Here is a 20,550-nt window from a genome sequence, read left to right as displayed (position 1 = left end):
TACATGCTAATCTCCTTTTCAACAAGGTGGGTGTGCCTTCCAGCAGTAGTTAGGGAGCAGGGCCAAAATGGGTACCAGTGAGGGAACAAGAAGGAAGAAGTGAACATTCAGAACCGAAACAGTCTGAGTGGAAGAACTGGGATGGTTTCCTGTATACAACAGAACAAAGATTTGTCAGGTCTTGTATCACATTCAACTTTGAAATTCCCCCTCACTGTGCTTTCCAAGAAACTGCTTTTCTAGATTTCGAAGTGGAAATTAATGCCTTTTTTTTTTTGCTATACCTTAAAACTAGCAATAAAAAATTCCTTTTTAGTATACAAAAATCACTTTCCTTTAAATAATCTCAATAACTAGTTAATGCAAATATTGTTACACTCATTATTCCCTTCATGCTATCTTGAAGATGCATATATATTAAATAGAAAGGTTTATGTGATTTTTCAGTGGGGAACTCCTTCTGTGGAAACTCTCTCTACCTACAGGTATTCAACCTGTTTTTCTTGTGGTTTAGTTGTTTTCAGTCATGTATGACTATTTGTTACCCCCTTTGCGGTTATCTTGGCAAAGATACTGGGGTGGTTTGCCATTTCCTTCTTCAGCTCATTTTATGGATGAGGAAACTGAGGCAAACAGGGCTGTGACTTGCTCAGGTTCACACAGCTAGTAAGTATTTGGGGTTGGACTTGAATTCAGGTCTTCCTGACTCCAGGCTTGGCACTCCAGCCACTTTGCCACTTAGCTGCCCATATCCAACTTTTCTATGACTCATTAAGAATGTCCCAGAGAATTGTCTGAGGCATATGGAGCTTAAATTATTTACTCAGGGTCATACAGATAATAAATATCAAACCTTGGATTTGAACTTACTTCTTTCTAATACCTAGGTCAGCTAGTATTCTACTAGGTGGTGCAGTGCATAAAGCACAAAGCCTAGAGTCAGGAAGATCTGAGTTCAGATATGGCCTCAGACACTTATTAGCTATGTGATCTTGGACAAGTCACTTTACCTCTGTATGCCTCAAATATAAAATGAAGAGCAAAATAGCACCCATCTCTCAGGGCTATTATCAGGATCAAATCAAAATAATATTTGTAAAATTCCTGGCTCATTTTAGGTACTTAATAAATGCTTAATCTTTTCTTTACCACTTCTGTTAAAACACATATTCTATATTAAATGAGCTACTTCAGATTTTTTCTTTCTTATCAAGTAAACACAAACACCTAATCAAAAGTCATGCTGAGGGGCGGCTAGGTGGCACAGTGGATAAAGCACCGGCCTTGGATTCAGGAGTACCTGAGTTCAAATTCGGCCTCAGACACTTGACACTTACTAGCTGTGTGACCCTGGGCAAGTCACTTAACCCCTATTGCCCAGCAAAAAAAAAAAAAAAGTCATGCTGAGATACTGCTTCCAGAAACTATATATTGATCATAGAGAGGTAAGAAGCATAACTATAAAGGATATATGAAGAAAGATGCTCTCTGCATCCAGAGAAAGAACTGATAAATAGAAGTATGTATATAATAATCTTACATATATATGTAAATTTTACACATGTATAAAAATTATTCTATACATATTTCTTATGTATAATCTATAGACTTCATATATATGCACATATGTGTCTGCACATATATGTGTATATGTGTATGCATATATACATATACACACAAACATAAACCTATTTGTGTCTAATGTCTGTATGATGGGAAGGAGGAAAGAAAAAAAGAAATTTACATAAATTTATTATATATTTAAAAGGAATAGCGAGATATACATAATAGATTTGCAGTTTCATGTACAATCATCTTTTTATCACCCTATTTATGGAATTGTTTGTTTTATACCATAAATTAAAAATAAAATAAAATAAGAAACATGGAGCTCTTCTCTTTACTTCTGGGGTCCCAGTGTTTTCAAATATTGGGTGAGCGTACTGTCCTGGAGAATTTCTAAGTTCTCTTTCATCTCTAAAATTCTGTGATTCTTTAGGCTGTTTTGAAGCTGGAAGCATATTTTTGTAGCATATGAAGATACTGGGTTATTAGGTATCACATTTAGTGTACTACAAGTCAAACAATTTCTTTTGCGGGACAATGAGGGTTAAGTGACTTGCTCAGGGTCACACAGCTTGTAAGTTTCAAGTGGAAACAATATTATTTCAATATCACCTTTTCTAATAGAGCTGATAATAGCATTTTAAAAAAAAATTAATATATATTTTTTTTGGTGAGGCAGTTGGGGTTAAGTGGCTTGCCTAGGGTCACACAGCTAGTAAGTGTCAAGTGTCTGAGGCCGGATTTGAACTTGGGTCCTCCTGAATCCAGGGCTGGTGCTTTATCCACTGCACCACCTACCTGCCCCATAGCATTTCTAAAATTACTCAAAACATGGGATAAAAAAGCTGAAAGGTCATTTTATCATGATTGTTCTTCAGATAGTAGGGATATGTATTCAAGGCTTATGAAGCTAAGGCCAAATATACATTATTTACATCTTCTATTAATGGAATCACAAAAATAATTTATTTAGAATGCAACACGGTGGATTTAAAATGTCAAATCATGGATCAAGTAGAGAGGATATCTTCCAGTTCATTACTGCATTTCCAGGAATTATGGTGTTTTTAACTTTTAGGTATTTCTTGCTAGGTTTGTTTCAGAGTCTACAGGTTGTGATGTTGAAAAAGAAGAGCAGTAAATAGTGCCCATTTTCCCTTTTACAATTTGGAAAACATTTCTTTTCCTGAGGGAAAATGAGAAAAATCTCCTTCATCCCTCTTTCAGATAGTGCCCCTCATCCAGGATAACACGTTTAAGGTATGTTTAGTTATGCACATGTGTCTTTTTTCAACAAAATGTCTGATTCTTGAGATTAGAGACTTTTTCATTCTTCATATGTACTTTATACATACTTCATATGTGCCTGACACATAGTAGGTGCTTAATCCTTACTGATTGATTGATTAGTTGGTTAACGGAGGTTTAGCTAGTTGTCATGCTGAAGTTTTCATGGTGGAAATTGATAGAGGGCCATCTCTCTCAGAACATATGTTTTCTGTAGGGAGGAGAGTCTGAGAATAAACATGAAAAAATTGAACTGCTTTCCTGAAAATGCAGTAGGCCTACATCAAAGTCTGGAAAGGTCAGACTCCATGGATTGTGGTAACATGTTTTCATATATAATAGCTGGTTTTAGCCATCTGTCAAAGTCCTCCTTTTAAGCACCAATTAAGGTTATGATTTGTAACTCTGCTGCACTTGAGATTTAGGGCAATTTCCAAAATCTCTCCCAGGGAGTTAAGTTTAAAATGCACCTAAAATAAGATAAATGGTTAACTGGGAAATTGAAACATTGTAAAATATGAAGGAAGGGATATTATAATAAAGTAATGAAGAAAAACAAGTACTAAAAAGGAGAGTTGGAGGATAATGCTTGTTAATGTGTCTTCAGAACCATATATGAGAAGGCTCTAATTCTAGATGATAATATCCCCAAAGGAGAGCTGTATAACAGCTAGTCTCCCTTAGTTTGATGGGAACATATTTTTATTTTTATTTTTTAAATTTAATTAATTGGGTTTTTTTGCAGGGCAATGAGGGTTAAGTGACTTTCCCAGGGTCATACAGCTAGTAAGTGTCAAGTGTCTGAGGCTGGATTTGAAGGCAGGTCCTCTTGAATCCAGGGCTGGTGCTTCATCCACTGTGCCACCTAGCTGTCCCCATGTGAACATATTTTTAATGACACCTAGTTTCTAGTTTCTGAATCTTAGTTCACTAAGAAATTTTCCAATTTACTATCTGGTCTTCCAAATGGAGTTGTAACTAAGAATTCTGGCATGATTTCAAATGAAGTTATGCAAAAATTTGGAAGCAGGGTTTGGGAGAAACATGTATAATCACTCCATGTAACTGAGAGGTAGACTGGAATCAGGGATTATTTATTTATTTTTGGTGGGGTATCACTATCACTACCTATCTTTCACCCTTCTAGACTCTCTTCCACCAAATAGAAGCCCTTCCTTATAATAACTAAACATTAGTCAAGCAAAACAAATCCATACATTGGCTGAGTCTGAAAATATGTTTCTTCCTACATCTCTAGTTCATCTTTTTCTCTACCAAGAAATAGGAAGCAAGTTCATAATTTAGCTGTCTTTTTTTTAGCAGTTTTTTGAAATTAAAGTTGGTCACTGCATTGATTAGAATTATTAAGTCCTTTAAAAAGTTTTCCTTTACATTATTGTAGTCATTGCATCAATTAATCTGGTTCTGATCACTATTCATTCCTTCATACAACTCTTCCTATAATTCCTTCCCATTCCTTCATACAATTCTTCCCATAATTCTTCTTCTAATTATGTGCCATAAGAAATTATTTTATACTATATGACTGTAACAATTGCTAATTATCATTATGTTTACATAACTATAATTTTTTTCGGTCATTCCCTAATTGGTAGGCATTCACTTTATCTCCACTTCTTTGCTCTCACAAAATGAGTTGTTAATTTGTTTTTTTGTACATATGATTCCCTTCCCTCTGCTTCTTATCTCTTCAGGAATATGTTCTTAGTAGCTGTATCAATGGACCAAAGGGTATGCATGGTTTGATGGGAAATAGGTGGCACGCTGGAGTGTTGGACTTGGAGTCAGCAAGACTCATCTCCCTGAGTTCAAATCTAGCCTCAGACACTAGATATATGACCTTGGGAAAGTCACTTAACCCTATTTGCCTCCATTTCCTCATCTATAAAATGAGCTGGAGAACGCAATGGCAAACCACTCCAGTATCATTGCCAAGAAAACCCCAAATGAGGTCATGAAGAGTTGGACAAGACTGAACGTGACTAAAAACAACAACAGTTTAGTAACTTTGGAGATATTGTTCTTAATTGCTTTCTAGAATGGTTGCACCAATTAAATCTATCTATAGATTTAGCCTTATATATGACATTCCAATCAAATTGTCCTACTTGTTCTCACCCCTACTCTATTTTTCTTCTCACCTCTGCCTCTTGGAAGCCCTAACTTTATGCAAAATATTGCTCAGATGTCTCCGCCTACATGAGACTCTTCTCTAATCACCAGTTGTTAGAGATCCTTACCCCACATCCAACAACAAATTTTTTGCATTTCTTTGTATGTATTTTATATATTTTTCTTTGTGTACATTTTGTATCCCTCAGTAGAACCCAAACTCCTTGAGAACAGAAATAATTTCATTTTTTGTCTTTGAAATTATTACCTAACATGGTGTCTGGTCCACAGTAGGGACTTTAAAATGTTTGTTGTATTGAATTCATGTGAGAGGGAGGGTCTGAGAGTAGCACTGAGGAGCAAGAAGCGTGCTAATGCCATTTCCTAATTCTGTGTGTGAGGTTCTAAGAGAGAAAGGGTTTTTGAGAGGGCACCAAGAAATATCGCACCTTCAGGAGAAAACTAGGCTTCAGTGATAACTAGAAAGAAGAACATATGCAGGATGAAGGGGTTTTTTTAATAGTAGAGGAAAATTCTAGAAGGTACAGAGGAACTAAAGGTCAGAAAATGACAGATGCTGGGGAGGATCAGGGATGAGCTGGACACAGGTGAGATGGTAGATCCAGGTAGCAGGGGAAATGGGTCTTTGCTTACACAATATAGTTTCTAGTGGGGATTTGAAAAGCAGATGACAGGAAAATTCTGCCATAGATCATTGGGGATACCCTGTAGAGAGAATTTAAGTGAACTCTCAGCTTCTAATTAGAATGGGAATTAGGTATTTCTATAGATTCTGACAATGAGGTGGAATTGACCCAGTTGATTACAGTGGTGAAGGAGAAAAGGGCAAAATATTTCTTTCTAAGGAAATACATCAACTGTTATGAAAATAACTGATGAACACTTATGAAGTGTTTATTCTGTGCAGGGCATTGTGCTCTGTGTCAGGCAGACCAAAGGAGAGCTATGAGATGCCCAGTTCTTACTTCTAAGAGTTTACTATGGAGCCAGGGGAGGGCAACTGGTTCTTGTGGCCTTCACCTCAGAACTTGCATTGGTCCCAGTCATTTGATGTGTTTCAGATTGCCAGGCTACTGTAGGAATCCATCCTAGAGGGTAATAAGTTAGACCTGAGGAAAGGGGTGTGATGACCATTGGGGAAGAGAGGAGTGAGTTGGCTAGGTGAGTCCACCAAAGTGAGGAAACATGCCTCTTACCAGTCCCCGTCAACCCCTCCTCCACAGTCACCAAAAATGTTGGAACCTGGTGGTCATGGTCTCATTTTACCATATCCATTATGAGTTTTCCATACCTGAGTGAATCTATCTACTAGCAATGGGGTTTTGTCTGTAGATGACTGGTTTTGAATGCCAAGCCAGATGCAACTCCCACTGTCAATTTAAAAAATTGACATTCTGATTTAAAAATCATGATCCTGAAAGTTCTTATTAGTGTGAAGCAAATCCATGATACCTTTTCATCTTTGGATGAGTGAATGAAATGGAATTTCTGAACGATGACAGCCACATGAACAAAAGGTGAGCCTGCCTGCTAACGGGCACTTTGTGGCTATTTTGGGTTAAGTCTTAGGTCAACCTTCCAGGTGTTACAGTTTCTTGAAGCAAAGCAATACCCATATTTCCCCTTATGCATAGGGGAAAGCAATTTTCCCCAGTTCACCAGGGATGATAGCCACAAAACACTGGTATTACAGAAAGGGAACATGGCTAAGCACAAGATAGAATCCTTTCAGTTTACAAAGACTGGAATAATTTACTTTCAGTCTCTGCAAAGGGTAAGCAGTGGCCTGAGTAATAAATGACCTTGAATCTGATTTATGCTGATTAGATCTGCACTTTAAAAACACAGCCTTTTGGTTGCTTTGAGATTAATGTTGATTTTACTCAAGTAGCATGTGATGGTGATGCCATTCACAAAATGGCCTTTGATAAACCAATCATTTGCCTTCTCATCTGCATCAATAAAAAAGCCATTTCACTCTGGAGGAAAATAAATTGGACTTCTTTGCTAGGCACAGCTGTAAAGTGGAACCAAATAGAAGAATTCAGAAATAAACCCAGGGGAGTAAATTGCTAGCTGAGGAGATTCCAAATACCCAGCTTCCTCTTTCTCTGATGAAGTACTATACATGGCAAAGATTTTTGTTATGCCATAGAGCTTATTAACTATTAAAAAAGTGCTGAATATCTGTGGAATGATTTTGGTTTGTTGACAAAAATAGCTCAGATTCCTTTACATAGTGCTCAGTATAGTTAAAGCCTGTTTATAAAAAACAAACAAAACAGCAAAACAACACAACACATAAAATGAGCATTCAGAAGCCACTTGAAAGTAACAATTAAGTTGGTATATACCACTAGAATTTCTGCTCCCTAATTTGCCTAAGCACTTCAGTTACTGCTAGGCAAACTGGTATTAAATTCAGCATAGCATTCCAAAATGAGGGGATGGTGTATGGTATGCTAAATAGGGAACTACCATTCTGTAAGAAAATGATGGAAATTTAAAAATTAAATGTTTTCTTTTTTTGAGTTTATGTTTCTTTATGGCTGTGTCAGTACATTAATAATTCAACTAAATGTCTGTCTATCTATCTATCATCTATTTGTCATTTATTTACCATCTATCATCCTTCCATCATCACTCTCTCTCTCATATATCTGCCATTTTTACCATGTATCTATCCATGTAACTATCTATCTATCTATCTATCTATCTATCTATCTATCTATCTATCTATCTATCTCATCTCTAGCCTATATTCTAGTTAGTGGTGGTGGTGGAGAAGTGTAAAAGGAGGTGGGACAGTTATATAGGCAAATGAATACCCTGAGGGCTATATTAGGCTTAGTGTAACATCACATGACTACCTGTTTAGGAAGAATCTCATAATGTTCAGTTCAATTCAATTCAATATTTAATAGGAATTGACTATAAGCAAGGTAAGAGGAAGTGTGGCAAAAAGAAATCTCTCTCAAACACATACTAAATTGTTGCCTGAGGCCAGTTCCTTAACCTCTCAGGCTCTAGGCACTGCTCTAAAACTCTAAGTTGGCGATTGCCAGCCTGTGTTGATGGAGGGTGTGTTTTCATCTGGTAGTGTTCAATACCAATGAAATCACAGGTCTTGACCCTATCTCTTACCTGCAAGGCATTGTGCAAGTTGCTAGGGATTTAAAACCAAAACACCCTTATCATCAAGGAGTATTCATTAATTTATTCATTCAGACAATATATAGTTATTAAGTACCTACTATGTGGCAGGGACTGTGCTAAGCATTTTACTTTGAGGGGGAGTTGAAGAGAAAGATACAGTATTTACTCAAGTAAATTCAAAGAGGGGGGAAGCATTAATAACTGTGGGGATCAGGAAAGGCCTTGTGTAGGAGTGAATGTTACTTGGAAGATGTTCAGAAATTCAAGAGGTAGAAGGGAGTAGGGAGTATATTCTAGACACATGCACTGAGGTGGGAGAAAGATTATTGTGCACAGAGGACAGCAAACAGGCATGTTTGAAATGGAGAGCAAAGTTGGTAGGAATCAAATGGAGATAGCCTTAACTCTCAGGTTTATGATTTTGTATTTAATCTTAGAGGTTAGAGGAACCATCAAAGATTTTGACTAGGCAATATAACATGGTCGGATGTGGCTATTTAAAAGTATCAATTTGGAAGATGTGTGGAAGATGGATTGGTAAAAGAAAGAGCTCAGAAGTAGAGCCCTCACCTGGGAATGTTAAATGAAAACCCCTACAGGTTTGGAGTTTGGAGTACTTCTTATATCCATAGATTACTATAGGAGCAGGCTGCAACGTGAATGAATGTTTGTTTTACTTTGTGACAGAATGTAGGCTCAAATGACCTCTTCACCACTTATCATTTTCAATCTGCCTTTGTATATAGCTAGCTCTACAATGTTTCAAGGTATTGGTTTATTTTTTATTTCTAAAGAAAACTGCTTCATAGAGAACAGATAATGGACAGATAATTCACAAGCTAAAGCTAGATTTCTATTAAGGCAGTAACTTACTTTGGGACTGCTTAAGTACCTTGAGTGTCTTGTTTCCCATCATGCCAGAGTACATTTTTCCAATAGCTTATGTACTTAGATGAATTGTGATTTCAGAGTGGGTACTCCATTGCAGATTGCAAAGTGTCCAGGTCTTCTCATCCTCTTATGATTAATGTCCACATCTTTCTTGAAATCTTCTTTAGAGAATCCATGTAACACACTGGAAGTCTTCCTATGGTTCTTTTAAAACCCAGAGCTGCCACCACAGCATGGGGCTGCGGCCTCTCATCATTACTAAATGACACCTGCTTTGGTCACATATTTTTTTTTTTTTAGTGAGGCAATTGGGGTTAAGTGACTTGCCCAGGGTCACACAGCTAGTTAAGTGTTAAGTGTCTGAGGCCAGATTTGAACTCAGGTACTCCTGACTCCAGGGCCGGTGCTCTATCCACTGCGCCACCTAGCTGCCCCGGTCATATATTCTTGATGATGTCTCTTATGCTGCCTCTTTCACACAAGTCATTGTCATTAATATGCCATAGCCACTTTTTTTGCATTAATATTCTACAGGTGGTTGAATATAGGTAGCTTCAAAGAAGGGGACTCTACCATCTTTGTTTCCTTTTTTGGGAGTTGTGGGGCCAGTAACTAAACCAATAGATCAAGGGAATGCTACAGAGATAGCTTACCTTAGTTTTATCAAAGCACTTAATAGAGCCTCTCACAGTATACTTCAAGGAAAAATGAACATATATAACCTAGTCCATAACAAAATTAAATGGATTTAGAATTCTTTGAATGGTTATAACAAAAGGGCAATCAGTATTTGTTAACATTAAGTTAGAAGGATATCTCCACTGGAGTGCCTGAGCAAAGCACAGCTAGCCTGGTACTATTTTTTAAAATAGAATAAAGCCATAGATGGTATATTATTTTCCTCAGTTGCAGCTGACTTAACATATGCATGACAGTCCAGAACACTGGGCTAATGAAATTTGATGGGGATGAATATCTTGGACTTTAGCTCAAAAATTACCTTCACAGTTATAAGTGTGGTAGGTGAAAGATGAAATGACTGAGGAAACAAAGTTTTGAGTTTCCAAGAAAATTGTTTTATTAAAAGATTCATGACAATTGCCTAACAAATTGGGACCAGACCCAAGAAGCAGAGCTACCTTGAGAATGAGGCCTATTCCAGAATATCCAAGAGAATATTTCTAGGGACTTGATGACTACATGAGACATCTGGGACTCTAGACAAAATGTGCTTATTAAATGGACATTGGAAGTGGGTTATTAGGATACAAGGAGACTTGATGTTAGTTAATATTGATGATCATTATTGTATGGCTTTGGTTATTGTTTCATGGTGCTTATGTTTATGTTTTCTCTGTTACCTTGTTGACATGTAAATATCCCTTTTCAAATTTAGTCTATTGTGAGCACTCTAAGTAGTTTGATCTGTAACCTGATGTGTAATTCTGATTGAGAATATATAAAAAACCTTATAGATTTGGTTTATAGGTAAGTGATCCATGGGACCGGGGTGAGTGGCTGTGTACTTCCTAGGAATCTAAAGGGTGAAACTGAGGGAATTAAAGGGATTGGAGAAAGAAGTGGTACTGGGAATTGAGTGAACCACACTGTATCTATCTTATGACTATTCTGGAGCTGGTTGAATTCCTTTTCTATGGGTATAGTCCAATTTCTGTCTTGTGAGAAAACTTTATTCAATTGTGGGAATTGGGGTAAAAACTTTATTGCATTGTTTCAACCCAGCCCTACATGGCTGGGAAGGTGGGCTACCTCTACCTATTACTGAGAAACTCTTAACTAAGGATCTGGTTTATGCTGACCAGAAACCTAGTCAGATCGTAAGACTCATAGAAGGAGTTTTCTCACAATTATACATCTCATGCAATCCATATGTTTTATTTGGAAACTGGTCCAGAACCAATTAATTAGTTTTTGTTTCCATGTTCCTTTGATGTTTACAGAACTGTTGGGGGTGGGGGGAGTGAGATACTACTTTTTCTGACTTCAGTGAATTGTACCTCTTCATTCTCCCTCTCCTAACTCAGAAAATCCCTAATCTTTACTCCAATTAGAAATCAGATTACCTAATGTATCCTGATTAATAATTTCCTCTTAATTAATTGTTTTTGATTAATTATTTTTAATGTATAAAAATCTATCTCTACTTGAATTTGGGGTTTAGCCCTAAGCTGAGGAAGAGGCCTAGTCTAATGCACTGCTTAATAAATTGATATGCTCAGAAGCTCAAACCTTCGTTTCCTCAGTCATTTCATCTTTCATATAATACAACAGAAATTTGTCTGAAAAAAAGATCTAAGGTTTTTAATAGAGTATAAGCTCAAGAAGAGTACACAGTATAATAGGGTAACCAAAAATCTAATGTGATTATGGATCATGTTAAGACAATAATGACATCCAGGAATCTAAAGGTGAGAGTCCTGGTCAGACCACACCTGGAGTATTGGATTCAATTCTGTGCACTCCATTTTAGGATGGACATGAGGAAGAGAAAAGTTGACAAGATTGGTTTGAATTCATGCTATTTCCAAATTAGCTGAAGGATGAAGGGATGTTTATCCTGAACAAGACAAGACTCAAGGAAGATAGTTTAGCTCTATTCAAGCATTTGAAATATGTCATAAAAGAGAGTAATTACACTTGTTCTGTTTGGTTCTTTTCAAGTCTGAGATCCTGTGATCCTGTAAATCTTGGAGAACTCAAAATTGAAGATGATCCAAAAACAATGGAAAAAATGTATTGGTGGGATATCTGGCTAAGCAATATGACACTGAGATTATGCATAAATCTAGAATGATGACAGATAGAAAGTAGAACACATCCACCAACATTTCTATAGAGATCTATTCTCATCAGAAATGACCACATATGTGGATAAAGCACCGGCCCTGGAGTCAGGAGTACCTGAGTTCAGGTCCGGCCTCTGACACTTAACACTTACTGGCTGTGTGACCCTGGGCAAGTCACTTAATCCCAATTGCCTCACTAAAAAAAAAAAAAAGAAAAAAAAAAGAAATGACCACATATGTTCTGCAGCAGTAATATAGTAATGTTCCATTTGTACACAGCTACCTTTAGGTAGGTAATTCACATAATATATTTTACAGATATGGGAATGGCAGTTCAGAAAAGCTGAATAGTTAAATTACTTGCCTACACTAACATGGCTAATAATTGGCAGAAATATGATTTCAACTTGGGTCTTAGAACTCTAAGTCCATTGTTTTTCCTTCACTGCTTCCTTTGAATAATACAAGGACATATTTTAAGTGACCTGAATGGTATAGAAAGCAGTACAGTAAACATGCCCCCAAGTAAACCTTTCTACAAACAATTAAATACATTTTGGAAGTTAACCCAAAATATTAGGGTATCACATGTTTTATTTACCAGAAGCTAAGAAACTAAACAGCCTCATCTATTACTAGATATGGAAATGGTTTTGGACAGGGTAAATGATTGATTACATGATATAATTTGACAGGTGCCAAAAAGATTATGTAGAAAAGGGAAAGGTTTCTCACAGAAGGTGGGACTTTAGCTGAGTCTTGAAGGAAGCCAGAGAAGCCAAGAGATAGAAATGAGTGGGAGAGAGTATTCCAGAAATGGGGGGGGGGCAGCTAGTGAAAATGCTTGGGGTTGAGTGATGGAGTGCCTTAAGTACCACTACATTAAAGAGTACATGGGGGGCAGCTAGGTGGTGCAGTGGATTAAAAAAAAGAGTACATGGGAGAGATTAAGGTATAAGAAGAATTTTAGAGTATTGTGTTCAGTTTGAGGAACCACATTTTAGAAAGATAATTGGTAAGCTAGAGCATATTCAGATGAGGGTCATGGAGCTGGTGAAAATCACCAAAGGTCATGAAATGGGAGGCTTTACTAAAGGACTTGGGAATGTTCAGCTTCGAGAAAAGAATTAGGAAGGACAGGTTAGCTCTCTGTAAGTATTTAAAGAACTGTCAAGTGGAAATTGGATTAATCTTATTCTGTTTGGCCCCAGAGGGCAGGACTTAGAGTGACTGGAGTTCCAGAGAGATAGAGTTTAGCTTGATGCAAGGGAAATCTTTCCCATAAAGTTATCCAAAAGTGTGATGAGCTATTTCAGGAAGTAATGGCTTCCCCATTCCTGGAGGCCTTCCAGTGAAAGTTGGGTGATCATTTGTTAGAGATGTTCCAGAAGGGGGCCTTATTTATGTACACATCGAGCTAGATGGCCCAGGAGGTCCCATCATATTCTGTGATTTTGTTTTTCTGTGAGAATTAAACAAACATACTCTTAAATTCAGGGTAATTCCTTAGAAAGAATGCTTTGTGTTTCCTAAAATCCTATTTCTCTGAGTAGAGGCTAGATGACCCCTCGTCAGGGATATTATGGAGGGGATTCCAATTCAGGTGCATGTTGGTCCCGGTGGTCTCTGATCCTCCTGACAAGTCTGAGACGGCTACTGAACATGCATCTGAATAGTTTCACCTTGGCTTTCTATTTTCCATTTAACCAATGACAACATTCATTTTAGTCCCACTTTTGACTTTGCAAGTTTAGAAAATTGCTCATTCTTTTTAATATAACAGGCTCATAGGAATAGAGATTTCAAGCTTGAAAAGATCTTGGGCACCAGCTAATCCAACTCCCTTATTTTATGGCTGAGAAAATGGAGGCTCCGAGAGTTTAAGAGACTTTCCCAGGGTCAGGTTGTAAATGACAGAACCAGGAGTGGAACTCAGATAGTCCAGTTGGAAATCTAGGACCCTTTCCACTGTACTGGGCTGCCTACTGCAAACTTTCTGACAAGCTTCAGCACTCAGTCTATCCGTTATTCATGTTGCCCTGGCACTTCTCCACTTTTCAAAATGAATTATGTTTCCATTTTCATTAACAGGTAGTACTGTAGGCTGTAATGCCATACTAATGTGGCCTTCCAAATTGTTATGGGCCCATCAGTACCACTGGTTAGCTACACTGTCAACTGGCATCTGGCCGGACAGTTTTGTTTTTTTAGTTGGTTGCCATTCTTTGGCTGGCCTGGTGCTTGTTGGCAGCTCCTCTAGTTATTGATGGAAGTTGTAGGAACACAGGAATATTCCCTTCTCCTTTCTGGGATGATAATACACAAAAAGTAGGTCCTAAGTACCTAAGGAAAAAAAATGTACAGCTCTGACAAACCCAAAGCATCAGCAGACATCCTCAGATGTCATCCTCAGATTGAATCCTCAGACTGAGTCTTACTGCTTTGCTCCTTACCTAGAAAGCAACTAGGCTCAAAAAGGGTTGAGAATAGGGCAAGGGAGAATCATGAAATGAGGGAGGGATGAAGGGACTTCCTCTGAACACCAGGTGTTCAGCTATTGAAGCTGAAGACTGCACTAAGATTTTTGGGACACACTGTGTAAGTCAAGGGCTAAGATGTGTCCTGGGAATGCCTTGCACTGCGTAGATATTGATGAGAATTAATAGCTTCTGTAATCTGCAAGGACTGAAAGACACCAAAATTGATCATCTGTGCCACAGCCACAAATATCATCCTTGGTGAAGAACGATGCTACTGCACACTTCACTAGGCTCGAGGCCTTGCTGAGCTTCCCAGAAATAAATTTGTTGAGCTCAGAACAACAGGAAATTGTCACTTCAGCACTTAGAAAGCTGTCACAGTGCTATGAAGCCACCTACTCACTTAGTACTCTCTAAGTTGCTAATGGCTTCTGGTTAAGGAGTTGATTTTCTTTTTCTTAATCACCAATGGATCACATCTTTTCAAATTGGTCATAGTCCATGAGCTAGTCCGAGTTTTCCAAGACAGCACTGGAGGGGGAAGTGCTCTGGGACTTGGGAAATGCCAAAATATTTAGGACTTATGCCCATTTGTTTGACACTTATTACCTGATACCTCTATAGCTTTTTCTAAAACAGACTTTTACATGATTGCTGGATTTCTTTTTTGTTTTTAAATAAATAAAAGGAGACAGATGAATTATTCAGAAATTAAGCTGTTACCATGTTCTAGTCCCTGTACTAGAATATTTTTGAAACTATTAAGAAATTATTATATGGGGGCAGCTAGATGGCACAGTGGATAAAGCACTGGCCCTGGATTCAGAAGTACCTGAGTTCAAATCCAGCCTCAGACATTTAACACTTACTACCTGTGTGACCCTGGGCAAGTCACTTAACCCCAATTGCCTCACCAAAAAAATTAAAATAAAAAAAGATATTATTATACTACCAAGCTTCTAACAATGAGTAATTGAGTGAGGAATGTATCATCCTCATACATATGACCTGTTCTACTTCTCCTCCAGGTTGCTAAAATGGCAGATTTGATGTGGTGTCTCAGGGACTTAAGTTGAATTCAGGGGCCTGGGGACTAGTTAGCATAGGTCCAGTAAACATCGTAAGCTCTGATGATGGAAGATCACAATGCTCATATGCGCCCATGACTAGACAAAGACAATCTGAGATCTCCAAGCGAAGTTTGCTGTTGTACAGTTGTTTCCGTTGGAGGTTTTCTTGGCAAAAATACTAAAATGGTTTGTCATTTCCTTCTCCAGCTCATTTTACAGATGAGGAAACTGAGCCACATAGGGTTAAGTGACTTGCCCAAGATCACATAACTAATAAGTGTCTGAGGCTAGATTTGAACTCAGGAGGTTAAGTCTTCCTGACTCTAGGCCCAATACTCCATCCACTGAGAAATACACTCCTCCAATGGGTTCACAAAGCAGATGAACCTCTGAAAGAGGAAAAGCAAATATATTCATATACAAGAATAGAAAAGATCCATACACTAGATAATAGTAGGGTTAGTTTTCTTCCAAAATGTGTGTTATTTGAGAGTAAATTTGAAACCTCAACACTCAGAGCCACCAGTCTAAGAAACTCTGAATGACAAAGGAGAATGGAGATACACAAATAGGGTTTTTACACTGTAAGAGTGAGCCTTTCTTTCAGACCCATGCAAATAATTACATGCTAGAATCATCTGAATCTCTAGGTCTGACATATTTAATAATAATAATAACTCACACTTCTATGGTGCTTTCTGTATTCTAGGCATTGTTCTAAGCTCTTTACATTTATTATGTCATTTGATTCTTATAATAACTCTAGTGTTATTTAGATCATGGTACATACCCAAGAGTTTATTAATAATAATAATACTAGCTAGCATTTCTATGCACCTTAAAGTTTGCAAAGTATTTTCTAAATATTGTCTCTTTTAATTCTCACAACAACCCTGGGAAGTAGGTGCTATTATTATTATTTCCATTTTACAGTTGGGGAAACTGAAGCAAACAGAGATTAAGTGACTTGCCCATGGTCACAGCTAGAAAATATCTAAGGCCAGATTTTTAATGCAGATCTTCCTAATCTCAGACTCTATCCACTGTACCACTCAGCTGTTAGGTGTTTGACAGAAAGAAAATCGTTCTAATAAGCAGAACTATCCAAAAGGGAATTGGCCTTCCTTGGGAGGCAATGGGGTTCTCCTTACTGCTGGTCTTCAAGCAAAGACAGGATGATCATATGCTGGGCATGTTGTTGAAGAGAATCTTGGCTGAATGTGGGCTGGACTAAATGCCTTTGGGCTCCCTTCTGACTCTGAAATTCTACGATTCTGTCAGCAAGCAGCTTTTAGCTCCTGATGTGTGAAAACCAAAAGCAGGTGCAAAAAGAACAAACACTACATGTAAGCCAGACTTGTTGGATTGAAAGCATAGAATCATAAAATTTTAGAGTTAGGAGAGATAGAAAAGTGCAACCCACTTAATATACAAATGGGGAAACTGAGACCTGGAATAGTTAAGTAAGTTGCTTTTATTTTTTATTTTTTGTAGGGCAATGAGGGTTAAGTGACTTGCCTAGGGTCACACAGCTAGTAATTCTTAAGTGTCTGAGACTGGATTTGAACTGAGGTCCTCCTGAATCCAGAGCTGGTGCCCTGTAACTTGCTTTTAATAACAAATGAAATAAAATCTGTAAAGCATTTAGCATAGTGCCTGGTACACAGCAGGCACTCAGTAAAAGCTTAATCCCTTCTTTTCCCTTCATGGTCACAAAATTCGCTAGTGGGAAGATGAAGATTAGAAGATTTCCCTGAGATTTGAAATTACTATTAACAAACACCTGAGATAAACTTTGTAAAGCTTATTGTAAATCTTAATACACAATATAAATGTTAGCTATTACTGTACTTAATCATTTTTGCCTCATCTCCATGTTGATTTTTTTTCTTCCAGTAATTCTCAGTAGTCCTCTGATGTCACTTTATAGACTATCTGCCAAAATAAGTTATTGTCTGTATTGCACATCTGTGTTTAAGGTTTGTGAATTGATTTTTAAAATATTTTGACTACTGTCCTTTTTTTCCTGTCTTTTTAAAAATAAACATTTTTATTTAAAGTTTTGAGCTTCAAGTTGTATCCCTCCCTCCATTCCCTCTGTCCCTGAGGTGGCAAGCAATCAGATATAAGTTATACATGTGCAATTATGCAAAACATTACCATATTGATAACTGTCTTTCAATATAATTAGTTTCTTTTGTAATCCTATGCATTTCACTCTATGTATTTAAAAACATTATTCTGAGAAGGGATCCATAGGTTTCACCAAACTAACAAAAGGGGCTGTGGACCAAAAAGCGTTAAGCATCTCTATCTTAGGGGCTGTTTTTCAAAAGAAAAGTAAGACTCTCCAATAAACATAAAGAATGTAGTGCTCTTGGATTATTATTTTTTCTCTGATAGCATGGATTACATACCCTTGGGCCACAGTTGTGTTGTATTCAAAATCCAATTGGGATATAGAAAATTTGAGGGTGGGGTGGAGGCCAGAGAAAGAAGGGGGATTATACATTTGTCACAGTTATGAGTGAAATGTTCTCATTCAAGGTTGTGCTTTTTTTTTTAACCCAACACAACAGCATACAAGATATCAAACTCAGTGTGATGTTTTCAGTCAGCCAAATCAAAAGGACTATTATTTCCTACCTTAGTGTTTCTTATCATTTAAATTCTCATGATGTTTTCTTTGTTAATATAGACAAGTTATAATGCTTTTGAACATCTGCAAGTTGAATGATTCACCTCTGTCACCTCCTTGCTAACACATCCTCAATTTGCATATACAGTGTCACAAACTCATTTGGCTTTCAAATCATGAGAATTAAAATCTGGCATATACTGATACATCAGAAGGCAAAGTCAGATGTTCCCACATAGAAGGATGGCAGGAATTCCTAGCAAAAAGAGAAATCATATCAGGCTGTTCTAGAGTGTAGTTCCCCACACTTAAGGGATTCCTGAGAATGACATTTTATCACCAATTAGGATAATATGCAGTTACTTTAATGGTGGCTGCAAGAATCGCATGTCAAGAAACATAATTCTCTCTTGGAAGTAGAGGGTGGTTTTCACAACTCTGATTCATATACTTTTCCTTTGAATTTGAGGATTGTATTCTCCACCCTCTTTTGGCATACATTAATTTGCATTTAATAGTATTCTGGCTTGGCGTTTTAATATTGCCTACAATGAGGATAAGTATGTACATTATGATTCAAAGTTTAAATTTCAGCATTTGGACAGAGTTTAGACAAACTAGAGTTCCTGGCTACTGAATGGCTCCTCTCTTTGTCACCTACAAGTCAACTTTCACTGATAGGGATTTTCCATCTGAAAAATGGGAGATATGCTAAATTAAAGTAATAGCTTTGGGTATGTTTCTCTTCTTAATAATCATTCAATAAAACATATAGATCTACATGAAAGAAGGTCTAATCCAAGTGTAAAATATGTATTTTGAAGAAAATTCTTAATTTAAAGGTCCAAAGAAAAGCTATGTGAAGAAATCTCCCCCTACTTCTTAAAAGAGGTGGGAAATTCAGAGATATGGAATACACTTTCAGTGTTTTCCAAACTATCTACAGATTTTTTTTTTTGACCTTACAGATCATTTAATCCAACACTCATTTAAAGATGGGGCCAAGAGGAAACAAGTTACCAGGGTCACAATAAATTTTTATAGGATTCCATTCTGGTTTGTTGCAGTATAAAATACTCACAGCCTAATAAAAAAAGCCATAAAAACATTGGGTAATGTTAAGATCAACTTTCAGATTACAACAGTCAGCAAGGTAGACTATAATTTAGGAATTAACAATCCAACAGATAGAAAGTAGTACAAAAGCACTGATTTCAGTCAAGCAATCCTGACTGGTCACTTCTTTTTTTGATCTTATATTAGTGATATGCCAGTCAAGCCTCTTTCCCTAAAATATGCACTGGACATGGGTTCTAAGCCACAATCTTTGTGAGACATAAAGGGTACACACATCAAAGCAGTCAGCATGAGAGAAGAGTATACCATTTGAGAATACCAGAGGCAAATAGAACATCATGACACTTTGATTGACAAAAATAATCCAACAAACGATATTCACGGACAGCGACCACGGCGACCACCCTTTCTGTGAGTGCTGTCAGAGGGGATATTGGAGTGACATCCTCAATCCGCTTGATCTTCATTCCAGGACGTGCCAGGGCTCTCAGGGCTGACTGTGCACTAGGGCCAGGTATCTTAGTCCTATTTCCCCCTGTGGCCCGAAGTTTGATGTGAAGGGCAGTGATGCCTAGTTCTTTACATCTCTGGGCAAGGTCCTGTGCGGCCAACATAGCAGCATAGGGAGAAGACTCATCTCTGTCAGCCTTGACCTTCATCCCACTAGTCACTCAGCAGATGGTTTATTTGCCAGAGAGATCAGTCACACGGACAAAGGTGTCATTGAAGGAAGCAAAAATATGACAGACACCAAACACATTCTCTCCCTCTCCAACCTGAGGTCCAAGGCTGATGACCTGCTCTTCCTTCTTTTCCTTCCCCTTGTGAGGTGCCATTTCAGCTTCTCTCCTGAGAGGCTCCCGGGCCTGCCCAACATTCCCAATATGAGAATGGGGACTGATGGTCCAGAGGCCGCAGCTCCTTACCTGCCTCTATCTACAGATTTTGTTGACAGTTTTAATTGAACAAATACTTTGTTATTGTTGTTTGTCCTTTGTCCTCAAAAACGACCATGACATCTGGATGATGTCATGAATTGCACTGAATTGGATTTAAGTGAGGGAAGGCTGTGCAATGTCACCAACCTCACTCTCTCCTCCAGAGCCATCTGGGTCCAGTAACAAGATATATATCAGGATGACTGGAGATGACACTGGATGTTTTTAAGGCAATTGAAGTTAAATTGACTTAAATAGGGTCACACAGCTAGTAAGTGTCTGAGGTGAGATTTGAACTCAGGTCCTCCCAACTTCAGGGCCAGTGCTCTATTGACTGTACCACCTAGCTGAGTGTGGAGAGAGAAGGATGAGTAGGAATTTAGGCAATATTTAAAAAAAGATATCAATGAAATTTATTTACAAAGTTCTGTAGCTACACTGTACAAGGACAAGATAAAGTCAATGAGAAGGGGAGAATACTCTCTT

At 37.7% G+C, this 20,550-nt stretch overlaps 2 protein-coding genes across 7 annotated transcripts in view; both read right to left on the bottom strand.

Moving 5' to 3' along the window:
- DLGAP1 (DLG associated protein 1) overlaps positions 1-20,550 on the bottom strand; it is a 1,198,325-nt gene that overhangs the window by 618,692 nt on the left and 559,083 nt on the right. The window lies entirely within an intron of this gene.
- Positions 19,505-20,009, bottom strand: LOC122747634 (40S ribosomal protein S14-like). The gene is given in 2 exon segments (XM_043993559.1): positions 19,505-19,558; positions 19,561-20,009. Coding segments are annotated over 2 exon segments (279 nt in total). The 5' UTR covers positions 19,786-20,009.

The sequence above is a fragment of the Dromiciops gliroides genome, chromosome 1 (assembly GCF_019393635.1).
Source record: "Dromiciops gliroides isolate mDroGli1 chromosome 1, mDroGli1.pri, whole genome shotgun sequence".
Lineage (NCBI taxonomy): Eukaryota > Metazoa > Chordata > Mammalia > Microbiotheria > Microbiotheriidae > Dromiciops > Dromiciops gliroides.
The sequence above is the reverse complement of the archived record's forward strand: the minus strand, read 5'-3'. Positions and strand labels throughout refer to the sequence as shown.